This window comes from Rhinatrema bivittatum, chromosome 11 (genome assembly GCF_901001135.1).
Source record: "Rhinatrema bivittatum chromosome 11, aRhiBiv1.1, whole genome shotgun sequence".
Lineage (NCBI taxonomy): Eukaryota > Metazoa > Chordata > Amphibia > Gymnophiona > Rhinatrematidae > Rhinatrema > Rhinatrema bivittatum.
This window is the reverse complement of record NC_042625.1, coordinates 49,994,263-50,007,880: the sequence shown is the minus strand read 5'-3', so window position 1 is coordinate 50,007,880 and position 13,618 is coordinate 49,994,263. Positions and strand designations below refer to the sequence as shown.

General features: G+C 47.4%; 1 protein-coding gene across 1 annotated transcript in view; it reads right to left on the bottom strand.

The window, feature by feature from the left end:
• CLTCL1 (clathrin heavy chain like 1) overlaps positions 1–13,618 on the bottom strand; it is a 118,888-nt gene that overhangs the window by 56,946 nt on the left and 48,324 nt on the right. The window contains 9 exon segments of the mRNA XM_029619101.1: positions 17–180; positions 1,447–1,529; positions 1,531–1,583; positions 1,585–1,629; positions 2,085–2,118; positions 2,120–2,211; positions 2,213–2,262; positions 2,473–2,554; positions 2,556–2,609. Coding sequence (XP_029474961.1) covers positions 17–180; positions 1,447–1,529; positions 1,531–1,583; positions 1,585–1,629; positions 2,085–2,118; positions 2,120–2,211; positions 2,213–2,262; positions 2,473–2,554; positions 2,556–2,609 — 657 coding nt within the window.

The window sequence follows — 13,618 nt, the reverse complement described above, 5'->3', positions numbered from 1 at the left end:
ATATTCTGTAACCTACCTTGAGGAAGTTCTTCACCCGCTCAGCATTGTAGCAATTACTTTCCCGACAGATGCGTTCAACCTCCTTTATCTGCCCAGTCTTGCATGCAGCCTGGATGTATTTGAAGTGCACATCTGGGTCCTGGCTGAAGTTTACAATGGAACCCAGGAAATAGAAGAGCCCTAGGAGGAAAGAAAACTCAGCTGCTTACTGCAGAGGTGGCAGTCATCGAATCGCCCCAGAGGATGATAAACCATTTACGGAACCGGTGGTTAATCAGTGGGTCTTACAGAAATCAGTTATATATACAGAGCTACCATCACAGGCCTCCATGCATACTTATCAAAATAGGCAGACCCAAATACTAAAAAAAAAAAAAAAAAAAGTGTGGCAGTACAAAGAGAAAAGCCAGAATTGGTCTCCATCTAAATTTGCACAAGCCTTCCAATGAACAGCAGAAATGAGTGAGAATTCACCAGCACTCTTGTAGAAAGAAGTTTGCAAAACAAGAGAAAAAAAAAGTCTTTAAAAGAGCCAGACCAGTAAACAAGGAAAAACTAGCAAAATGTGTTTATACACCACCAGTACTGTAGCCCAGAATAGTTTACAATAAAATGTCCATTAAAAAAAAATAATAAATACAATGGGAAACATTTCTTCAGCAGTTACACATGAATCAAAACCTGACCCAGGAATGGGTAAGCAGAGGTGAACGTAAACCTAAAAACAAGCCCGATAACTGTAGCGCAGGATAGTGTACTACAGCCAGCCAGCACAGAAAGATGGATAAATGCAGAGTCAGTACAACAGAACTGGAAACAGTTGCACATCTGATCGCTGGGTATGATGTGTTGATGTCAGGCGGCTTGGGAGAAAGGCACAATAAGGTGGCGCGGCTTATCCACTGGAAACCGTAAACACTTCACACTGCTGTAACAGAAAATCCTTGGGATCATGACCCTGACAGGATTCCAGAGAATGAAGAAGATGTGATCACATGGGACACACTCCTATACCAAGAGATAAAGAGCTTAATACAAAAAAACCCAGACATTGTGGTAACAGGGGAAAGCACGAGAACGGCATTGCTAAAAGAAGTGTCAGTATCAACTGATTATTCTGTACTGTGTATGGAGAGAGAGAAGAGCCTCAACTTCAAAAGATTTTTACACCAAGGAAATGTGGCAGAAAGATGCAGAAATAATCACAATCACCACAACTGTGTTGGGCACCACCGGCTCGATTAAACACTTCCAGGTGCATTGCAAATATTTTGTCTATAAAGACTGCATCCAATGAAACTTCAGGAGGCGGCTCCTGGCACAGTGCAAGTATTAAGAGCACAAGCAGTAAACAGGAGATTGAGACTGATTCCAGAAGCCCTGGCTCATGCGCAAGATTCATTCTGGTCATGGTATGCACAAACTAACCCCTGTGATTGAGGGTACCTTCATAGCTCTTGAAAGATTCAAACAGCTCCACCAGGGTCTGGGTGCCCAGCTGCTCGTCTGGTTACTTAGATGCTACTGCACGCAGAGTGCAGGTTCTGCCGGATGTTGGCGTTCAGCATGGCACGCAAGCACTCCCACAGAGTCCTCCACAGACAGCGAGCCAAAGAAGTTTACCAGCCACTGAGAAAACAAGATCATTGTTAGGGGTGTTGGAGAGATCCCGTCATCCTTAGACATCTTATCCCTTATTCTCTGCAGTGGCAACATTCAGACTACCTGAACTCATGCTAGGTAAAAATCATCTCCACAAATTCTGTACTACGCTGAGAAATGGTTCTAAAGCACATGCTGCATCTTTGTTTAACTATCCAATCCAAACTACTCAAAAATGTAGGAAAATATTTATTACTGGCAAGCTACTGGAAACTATTTAGTGCAGCAGGTCTTGAGAGAGCATCCTTTCAAACACTGTGGACACCTCCGACACAGCAACATGGAGCAATAAGCAAGGACCTAGAAGTAAAGCTGATATCATAACCCCCTCTTCTCTGTACCGTTCTATTACAGTATGACATCCCAGCAAGCGAAACACCCGCTTCCAGCCTTTCAGAGTACAACCGAAGGACCCTGGTTACCTCAGGATTCAGAAGGTGAACGTGCAAACGGCACGTTAATGTCGTAGAGATCTGTGTAATGCTCCAGTGCCCTCTGCAATAGGCCTGCCTTCTCACATAGCTGAGCAACGTGAGCACGGTCGTAGTGTGGTGAACATCTGATTTCCCAGGCTGGCATCTGCAACCTAGTAAAGTACATCTCCTTTCGCATAAGACCCTAGGACTAACCAGTGCCTGCTAACAGTCCTGAAGCAAACTGACCCCTGAGCACTGTACAGAAACCAGCAAGCAGATACATTTGAATATATTATCATGGATATCCTGAAAAAGCCAACTGGCTATGGAGTCCCCCTGTTTCTGTAATTATTTAAAAGAATATTCTAACACATACAAGAAATCAATCTGGTACCTGATGGAGCATGGACCTGAGATTCTCATTTCCAGGCAGGGGGGTTTTGCAGGTGGCCTCCGAGGGCCGGGTTGTTCTTAAGAGGCATTCCAAGAGACGGATGTGCATTGCTGGATCAGGCTGTTCTCCATAATACACTCCAACAATCTGAGAACACAACAGTAAGAAGCAAGGTCAGCAATCTCCACAGCACCGGCTCCCGCACCCTGCCTGTACAGTACAATTGTGCTGTGAATAAAAACAATAACCTCTCTCTTTCAAACACTTTGCCAAGAATACAGTCAATGAGTCCGTTCTGAATTTCTAATTCCAATGTTTGGCCCAGCTCATGGTGAAGGGCCAGCAGCAAAAGCAGAAAGTGCTTAGAAGGTTACCTAACATCTCAGGGAGAGTCTCTTTCTAATTATCTTGAGCTTTTTTTTTTTTTTATAACTTTGAGAACGTTTACATGGCACATGACAGGAAAAGAAATTTTATTGCTGCAATACAGCAATACATAGAAGCAAAAACTTCATGATATAGAAACCACATTGTAACGAAATCTATATGGACCAGATTACCAAAGGAAAACTGGTTCTTACCTGCTAAATTTTGTTCCCTGTAGTACCATAGATCAGTCCAGATTCCTGGGTTTTGCCTCCCTGCCAGCAGATTGAGACAAAAGTTTTTACTGGACCACTGCTCCTTAACCATGTGTGCCACCTGCAGTTCCTCAGTATTAAATCTATATCCAAGCAAAAATCAAACCACCAAAATTTCAAAAAACTTTAAAATACTATATTTGAATCTATAAAAACAGAATGAGCAGACGATTCTCCCCCTCAATAGAATGGTCGGGTTCTGGACTGATCTGTGGTACTACAGGAACGAAAATTAGCAGGTAAGAGCTAATTTTCCTTGCCTTGTACGTACTCAGATCAGTCCAGACTCCTGGGATGTACTAAAACTCCCTACTCAGGATGGGACCTGGAGAGTCCCAATCGCAGAACACTTCGCCAAAGATGGGGAACCTATGTCTCACACATCCAGATGATAGTAAATTGCAAAAGTATGCAACGACTTCCAAGTCTCTGCCCTACAAATCTCCTGCGGAAAAACGAGCTGAATCTCTCCCCCACTAGGCCACTAGAGCACATGTAGAATGGGCATGCAAACCCTCCAGAAACCGGCCGACCACTAGTAATGTAAGTGGAACCAATAGCTTCCTTAAGCCATCGCTGCCAATAGTATTCTTAGATGCCTTCAAACCTTCTCTTGGGACCGTCCTCCACAGGTGATTGAACATCCTAAAGTCATTAGTAACCTTAAGATCACGCAAAGCAGCTCTTCTTACATCTAACATCCTGAGCTCCCTTGCGTGAGGAGCAGATGTGTCCAACTCAGGAAAAGCTTGAAGCTTTACTGTTTGATTCACATGAAATGCCAATACCACTTTTGGCAAAAAGGAAGGTACTGTCAGCAACACCCCACCCCCAAGTTTGAAATCTGAAGGAATGGATCACAGCAAGACCAAGCCTGCAACTCAGATTATTTCTCCTAACCGAACATACGACCCCCAGAAAGTCAACCTTAAGAGTCAAGTCCGTAAGTGTCACCCTTTGGAGCGATTTCAAAGGGACCCCTCACACAAACCTCTGCGGACAAGATTAAGATTCCAGAATGGACAAACTCTCCGTAATGGTGGACAACATTTCTTTTCCCCCTAAGAGGCCCAACTAACCATCCAGATGAGCAAAAATAGTAGAAACCGTCTATTATTGCTGAGGACCCTACCACCGGGATTGATCATCCTTTTTGGAACCGCCAAAATCGCAGCATCAACTTTAGGAAGAGCAAACAGCTCCAATGTTTGTTCAGGCAACGGATAATATAATAAAACTTCCCACTGCCCCTTTCCCAACCTTTAAACCGGAATCCGGAAGTTCCCCACTCTGCTTACCAACACTTCCTCACTGATTTGTGATATGGGAAGGCTGTCTGGGGACTCTGCATCCCATCCAGGACTGGATCCTCTCCCTCCCAGAGTCCTCCTGGGGAATTTTAACCCCAAGCACCTGAAAAGCCAGAGGAAGTTAGGCATTTGGCTCCTCCTTCCCAAAAAGTCAAACTATCTTCAGGTCATCCCCCTCGGGAGATTCACTCCGGATAATCCCCCTGCCCCAACACCTGCCACCAGATCCACCAGTACATCCTGGCCAGGAGGCTCCTCTGTCCCCAAAGGAGCATTGTCAGAACTATCCAACCTGAGCCTGATCCCAAAGGAGGACCCAACAATCTGGACAGGGGAAACACGTTTCCTGATAGATCGATCCTGCTTTGGCCCTACAGTATCCCCCTGGGGTAGCAGGAACCGAGAATCACTACCAACACAAGCTGCCTGCTGCTTGGAAAGATAAGCATCATGCAGCACCACCACAAAACATGCTGAAAACGGTCTTGATGCTCCAGTCCCCGTAGGATAGGAGCTAGGGACTGGAAGCATGGGGCTCCTTCCTTCGAGTCCTTCTAGTCACACCCGGAGACAGAACAGGCTGGAGACAAGCGCGGGAGAACATCCGTGTCCCCTGACAGTGCAGGAACAGCCAAATGCGAACCCAAAATGGCTGCCGTTCCCACGCTGAGCAGGAAGGGATCAGAACCCTGGAGCACTGCAGAAGTGGTAGCAGTGGTCCTCCCGGCGCTTTTTGCGGCCTGCCAGGCCCTCAGATGAGCCCTCCCTGCCCATTTGAACATCTGTGCACAAACCAAGCCGGTTGAGATGTGCGGCATGCTGACCCACAATCCATCGCAACTGAGGAGAAAACTGCCGAGAGAACAAGCAGGAAAAAATAGACCTTAGCACTAGAAAGCTCACCAGTTGCCAAAAGAATGAGGAGGAAGCCGCCCACATAGCAGAGCTATGCTGTCAAGTTTTGTTATTTTTTTTTAAAAACTTTATTAAACTCCTCCAAAGCTAAGAAACAGAGGCTAGAAAAGGAATAGATTGCCTCAAAATAAAAATACCCCAAGCCTGCAGGCGCCTCAGCGGCCTTATGAAGGGAAGGGATTCAGACCACCAGATTTATACCCCACAGGCTTACGGACTGGGTACACACAAGGGTCACCAACCCCCGGCTCAACCGGACAGAGAAGAACCCACTAGGATAAAAAAAACAAACAACCCGAGGAGGAAAGTTCAGAGAAAAAAAAAATTGTCCAGACTGCAGAACTGCAGGTTTTTCACCATCTACCATCTGCTGGCGATAGAGAAATAGAGGAATTGCAGGTGGCACACGTGGTTAGGTAGCAGTGTCAGTAAAACTCTCTGTCTCCATCTGCTGGAGACAGAATTTGGACTGATCTGGGTACGTACAGCGAAATAATGATTGTATACATTCATAAATGGAGAAATTACTTATCTGATAATTTCATTTTACTTAGTGTAGACAGATAGACTCAGGCCCAATGGGCTTTGTGCTCCCCTGCTAACAGATGGAGACAGAGTCAGGTTTCAGAGCTGACATCACCATAGATATACTCCTGCAGTGACCTCAGCCATTGTGGACATACCATTGAAAAATTTAATTTTAACTTGGATGCAACTTAATACTTGATTAAAAAGATTAAAAAACTGGAGATGGCAACTGTACTCAACCCATAAAGTGCTGGATCCCAGCAATACTATAGATGCCCTGATCCTGGGATAGGGCGATGGCTTACCTGCAATCTCATGGGATCGAGATTCGCCTCATTAGCGATTTCTTGGTACCGTTCATGGGCAGCCATGGGCGGGATGCTGAGTCCATCTGTCTTCACTAAGGAAAACAGATTATCAGGTAAGTAATTTCTCCATTTCCTAGCGCATAGCCAGATGGACTCAGGACCAGAGGGATGTACAAAAGCTACTCCCGAATGGGGCGGGAGGCTGCCTGCGGTTCGGTTAGTACCGCCCTTGCAAAGGCTGCGTCCTTTCGGACTTGGACGTCCAGACGGTAGAACGTGCAGAAGGTGTATAAGGAGGACCACATCACTGCTTGACAGATGACGGCGGGAGACAGTAGCTTAGCTTCCGCCAAGATACTGCCTGGGCCTTGGTAGAATGAGCTTTGACTTGGAGGGGTAAAGGTTTCCCTGCCCCTACGTAGACTCCCTTGATTATTTCCTTGATCCAGCGAGCTATGGTAGCTTACGAAGCCACTTCGCCCTGTTTCCCCCCCCCCACCCCGTGAAGAACAATCTGTCTTGTGCACCTGTTCTGAACATTCCAGATACCACACTAGAAGTCTACAGTCGTTTAGATGACGAAGAAGGAAGTAGTCTTCCGTGTCCTTGCTTCTATCCGAGGATGGTAAGGAGATGGATTGGTTTAGGTGAAACTCCGAGACTACTTTGGTAAGGAGGGGACGGTGCGAAGCTGTACTGTTTCTGGAGTAAATCGAAGGAACTGTTCGACAAGACAGCACCTGTAGTTCAGAGATGTGATGAGCCAAGCATATCACCACTAAGAATACAGTCTTTAGTGTTAACAGGCATAGTGAAAGACTGCATAATGGTCTGAAGGAAGGTCCTGTTAGAAAGTCCAATACTAGATTGAGGTTCCATAGGGGTACCGGCCACTTTAAGGGTGGTCGGAGTTGTTTAACCCCTTTTAGGAAACGGGCCAAATCTGGATGCGCCGACAGACGGGTTCGTTCACATTGGCCCTTAAGCAGGAGAGGGCTGCCAACTGAACCTTCAGGAAGTTGAGGGACAATCCTTTGTTCAGGCCGTCCTGTAAAAATTTCAGAATCACGGGGATCTTGGTCGTCTGCGGGGGAACCCCCGCTCCTTGCACCAAGCCTCAAATATTCTCCAGATCCATACGTATGCCAGGGACATTGAGAACATCCGCACATGGAGCAATGTGGCAATCACGGCCGCCGAATATCCACGCTTCGTCAGATGAGCCCTCTCAAGTGCCAGACTGTAAGAGAGAATAGAGTTGGATCTTTGTGAAGAATCGGACCTTGCTGGAGAAGATCCCAGTGTGAGGGGAGGCAAAAAGAGGACTCTCCACGAGAAGCCTCCGCATGTCTGCATACCATGGGCATCTGGGCCAATCCGGGGCCACCAGAAGGACTAATCTTCTGTGGTGTTCGTTCTTGCGGATGATCTTGCCCAGTAGAGGCCACAGAGGGAAGGCGTACAAGCAAGGCTTCCTCTGGCCAGGTCTGGACGAGGGCATCGATCCCTTGGGAGCGCTGATCTTGTCTGTGACTGAAGAACTGGGGAACCTTCGCATTGTGAGATATAGCCAGTAGGTCAATGGATGGGAGGCCCCAGCGATCTACTAGGAGCTGGAAGGCTCTGGTCGACAGTATCCATTTCCCCAGATCCAGGCTTTCCCTGCTGAGAAAGTTTGCTCAGACAGTCTTTTCCCATGATGTGGGAGGCCGAGGTCACTTGTAGGTTCAACTCTGCCTATTCCATAAGGGGGTCTATTTCCAGAGACTGTTGGTGGCTTTTAGTTTCTCCCTGGCAGTTGATGTAGGCAACAGTTGTTGCGTTGTCAGACATCACGCAGATTGCTTGCCCCTGGAGCCTGTGAGTGAACTGCAGACATGCTAATCTGACCACTTGCGCTTCCAGGTGGTTTATGTTCCAGCTCGCCTCTTCCTCGGTCTATCGCCCCTGGGTTGTCAGTTCCTGACAGTGAGCTTCCCACCCTTGGAGGCTCGCATCAGTCATGAGGATGATACAGTTTGGTGGGGACAGGCTTACACCATTGCTTAGGTGAACTTCCTGTAGCCACCACTGGAGCAGAGAGAATACTTCCATCGGTAGGTGGAGGCAAATCGAGTAGTCTTGAGACAGTGGGTTCCAACATGACAGCAGAAAACACTGGAGAGGTCGCATGTATGCCCTCACCCACGGTACTACTTTTAGGGTTGACACCATGAAGTTGAGGACCTGAAGTTAGTTCTATACCCTGGGGTGCATTGTGTTCGCCAACTGGCGCACTCAAGTCCCATCAGTTTCCTTCTCTTCGAGGGAGGAAGACCATGTCCTGCTTAGTGTCGAATCTGACCCCCAGTACTCTCTTGTCTATGTTCACAACCCAACCGAGTTCCTGTAGGAGAGAGCTGACCCTGCTGGTCACCTGGAGGCTCTCTTCCAACGACTTTGCCCGGATCAGCCAGTCGTCCAAGTAAGGGTGCACCAGGATCCCTACTTTCCTCGGTGCCGTTCCACGACCACCATAGTTTTGGAGAATGTTCTGGGGGTAATTGTCAGGCCGAAGGGCATTGCCCGGAACTGGTAATGGTGGCCCAGTACAGCAAAGCATAGGCTCCTATAGCCACTGAGATCCAGGATGGGTCGGAATTAACCCTCTTTCTTTGACACGATGAAATAGATGTAATAAGAAACATAAGAACATAAGAAAATGCCATACTGGGTCAGACCAAGGGTCCATCAAGCCCAGCATCCTGTTTCCAACAGTGGCCAATCCAGGCCATAAGAACCTGGCAAGTACCCAAAAACTAAGTCTATTCCATGTAACCATTGCTAATGGCAGTGGCTATTCTCTAAGTGAACTTAATAGCAGGTAATGGACTTCTCCTCCAAGAACTTATCCAATCCTTTTTTAAACACAGCTATATTAACTGCACGAACCACATTCTCTGGCAACAAATTCCAGAGTTTAATTGTGCGTTGAGTAAAAAAGAACTTTCTCCGATTAGTTTTAAATGTGCCCCATGCTAACTTCATGGAGTGCCCCCTAGTCTTTCTACTATCCGAAAGCGTAAATAACCGATTCACATCTACCCGTTCTAGACCTCTCATGATTTTAAACACCTCTATCATATCCCCCCCCTCAGTCGTCTCTTCTCCAAGCTGAAAAGTCCTAACCTCTTTAGTCTTTCCTCATAGGGGAGTTATTCCATTCCCCTTATCATTTTGGTAGCCCTTCTCTGTACCTTCTCCATCGCAATTATATCTTTTTTGAGATGCGGCGACCAGAATTGTACACAGTATTCAAGGTGCGGTCTCACCATGGAGCGATACAGAGGCATGACATTTTCCGTTTTATTCATCATTCCTTTTCTAATAATTCCCAACATTGTTTGCTTTTTTGACTGCCGCAGCACACTGCACCGACGATTTCAATGTGTTATCCACTATGACACCTAGATCTCTTTCTTGGGTTGTAGCACCTAATATGGAACCCAACATTGTGTAATTATAGCATGGGTTATTTTTCCCTATATGCATCACCTTGCACTTATCCACATTAAATTTCATCTGCCATTTGGATGCCCAATTTTCCAGTCTCACAAGGTCTTCCTGCAATTTATCACAATCTGCTTGTGATTTAACTACTCTAAACAATTTTGTGTCATCTGCAAATTTGATTATCTCACTCATCGTATTTCTTTCCAGATCATTTATAAATATATTGAACAGTAAGGGTCCCAATACAGATCCCTGAGGCACTCCACTGTCCACTCCCTTCCACTGAGAAAATTGCCCATTCAATCCTACTCTCTGTTTCCTGTCTTTTAGCCAGTTTGCAATCCATGAAAGGACATCGCCACCTATCCCATGACTTTTTACTTTTCCTAGAAGCCTCTCATGAGGAACTTTGTCAAACGCCTTCTGAAAATCCAAGTATACTATATCTACCGGTTCACCTTTATCCACATGTTTATTAACTCCTTCAAAAAAGTGAAGCAGATTTGTGAGGCAAGACTTGCCCTGGGTAAAGCCATGCTGACTTTGTTCCATTAAACCATATCTTTCTATATGTTCTGTGATTTTGATGTTTAGAACACTTTCCACTATTTTTCCTGGCACTGAAGTCAGGCTAACCGGTCTGTAGTTTCCCGGATCGCCCCTGGAGCCCTTTTTAAATATTGGGGTTACATTTGCTATCCTCCAGTCTTCAGGTACAATGGATGATTTTATTGATAAGTTTCAAATTTTTACTAATAGGTCTGAAATTTCATTTTTTAGTTCCTTCAGAACTCTGGGATGTATACCATCCGTTCCTTCAGAACTCTGGGGTGTATACCATCCGGTCCAGGTGATTTACTACTCTTCAGTATTTACTTGGGGTGTAGGTACCGGAGTTATAGCCCTCAGACTGAAAAGCCTTATCAGTGTGGATTCCACTGCCAGTTTCTTGTGCTGGGAGTGGCAAGGTGACATGAACCTGTCCCGAGGGATGCTGAGAAATTCCAGAGCGTATCCTTCTCGTATGATGTCCAGTACCCATTTGTCTGAAGTGATCTCGACCCACTACTAATAGAAGAGGAATAGGCTGCCCCATCTCCTCGTCCTATGGATGGGTTGGGCCAAACGTCAATGGGAAGGTCGGTTCGAACCTGAGCCCGAACCAGTTCCTCTTTGTGGTTGTTGTTTCGGAAAGGACAGACCTTCAAGGGCCGAGATGTCTGAAATGACGAGTTTCTGTAGGGCCGGAAGCGCTTGGAACCCCTGGCCCGACCCCTCATTGGTGAGGGGTGCTATGACCTCTTTTTCTTATCTTCCGTTAGCTGGGGCACTGGAAATTCACCCCACTTACTGGCTAGCTTCTCCAATTCACTTCTGAATAGGAGGGATCACTTAAAGGGCATCTTTCTGAGGTTCGCCTTAAAGGTTGAGTTCACTGACCAATTTCGCAACTATAGCTGTCTTCTGGCCGTCACCACCGAGGCTACTCCGCTGGCTAAGGTACGCATTAGCTCCAAGCTTTTATCCACTAGGATGACCGCGGCAGGTTTGATCACCTCTTTGGCATGTGCCCCTGAGCTATCTGCCTCTCTTGCGAGAAGCATACATGAACGAGCCACCAGGGCACAAAAGGAAGCGATCTGCAGTGTCATTGCTGTCGCGTCAAAAGCTTGCTTAAGGATGGATTCCAACCGCCTATCGTGAGCATCCTGCAAGGCTGCTCCTCCCTCTACTTGTATAGTTGTTCGCTTTGAGACGGAACAGACCAGGGCGTCCACCTTCGGGAAACGCAGGCATTCCTTGACTGCTGGGTCCAGAGGGTACAGAGCCTCCAAGGCCTGACATCCTTTAAAACTTGCTTCCGGGGCATCCCATTCCAGGTCAATCAACTCCTGGATGGCTTCTAGCATAGGGAAATAGCAAGAGACTTTCCATAGAGACACCAGGATGGGGTTCTTCTTTGGCTCTGACATAGGGTCCCTGCCTGGAACTTCCAGAGCATTCAAGGTCTGGGAGACTAGGGGCCGGTAATTCGTCTCTGTGGAAAAATCGAAGCATGGTCCGGTATGGCTCCAGGCCTGGAGGGATTTTCCTGTCCTCCAAGGAATCCCCGTCATCGCCCGTAGTGTTTGGATCCCTATCAGAGATACCCTTGGTGAGGCATGTCCTCAGGCATACTGACAGGACTGGGAATGGGAGACCTTCCCAGCTGGGACTCAGCCCGGGCAGGGGCAGTAGCTGACTGCACCTGAAAAAAGGTTTGAAGGCCCTGAAAAAATTCCAACCAAGAGAAGGCCGCCTGGTCCATATTTGGCCCAGGAGGAACCAGGGTAGGGGCCGCTGAACTGCCCTCTCCTGGGGAGGACACAGCCCCGGAATTGCTCAAGTCCGGGGTGCTGCCAGATAAGTTCTTGGCTGACCCATCTTCCATCTAGGAGGGGCCGGACTTGGAAAGGTTCTGAGAATCCAGCCCTCCCTGGGCCTCCTCATAGTGCTGACACAGGAGGGGATTCCAGGTCAGACTGTGCAGCCCTAATATAGCAAGCAGCACAAAGGGAGTGTTGCTTGAGCTTCATTGCTGCCGGGGCCATAACACACTGTAGCTTGTGCATTCAGCCGGCTATTGCCTCTCGAGCACACACAGACTAGCCTCTGTGCACATAAATCTAAGCAGCCGGTTGTGTGCTAAAGTGTGCATGCGCTTTTGCGCGTATTTGCGTGCATGTTTGGCGCACAGGCTGGCCCACACCGCACATACCGACAAAGGGGGAAAAATGGGTCGCACCAAACCGCGCACCGCCACCTGGAATGTCCGAGCCTGAAGCGGGGCCTAGCCCAACAAGGAATCACTCAACCCACTCGGAAACCCCCTTCCTTTGCCCTAACAGGATTGGGAACGATGTTGGTACAGTGCACTGAGCAAAGGGGAGTGGAGAAAAGACTTACCGAAGCACTGCCACATCTCTGGATCGTCGGAGTTCTTCTCTACTTGGTCTCAGCACTTATCAGCTGAGTACAGAGACGGTCTCTGGCTGCAGGGGGGGGGGCCCTTAGGCTGTCACCGCCGCCTTTCAGCTGCTTCAGCAGCAAAGTCCAAGCCGGGAACCGGCTACCAGGCCAAGGCACACCTCTGAGGGATCTCTGAAATCACCTCAGGAATTCTTAAATTGGGGGGGGAGGGGGGGACCCTTTGAGCCCCACTCTCCTGCGGTGATACCTATCTTCCTTTCAATTTAAAGGTAAATTTCTCCTTCGAACTAATGCCGCAATCCCGCTTAACACCGCTGCTGGTGTGGGGACAGCGTCCACATCTGCTGGGAGACGGAAAGATATTGAATGGCTGAGGTCACTGCAGGGGTGTATCTAGGATGATATCAGCTTTGAAACCTGACTCGGTCTCCATCTGCTAGCAGGGAAGCACATAACCCATTGGTCCTGAGTCCATCTGGCTACACACTAGGAAAGTTCTAATTACCTCTCAGATATTCCTGATACAGGGCCCCAAGTAGATAAAAAATGAGCACTCTAAATATGTAAGTCAAAACGTAATTGTTCAATATCAGCAATATTTATGACTTGTTTTTTCCAAACAGACTGCAGGTTTGGACCTCTACCATCTGCTGGAGACAGAGAAATCCTGAGGACTACAGGTGGCACTCTCAGTTATGTAGCAGTGCCTCAGTGTTTGTTCTCTGCCTCCATCTGCTGGTAGGGATGCAAAACCCACTTGTCTGCACTGATCTGGGGTACAAACAGAACTGAAAGGTTTTGGATCTTAAAAAGTGGGTGGAAAACAAAGTTTGGAGCCTAGCATCAATTTCCAGCTCTGGGCATGGGAACAGCCTAGGGCATCATTTCCAGGATTGCCACAAAGAGTATTCATGTCATAACGTTTACATGTGTTGAAGACCCAGGGCATGCAAATCTTTCATGAATATATCCTGAAAACTCT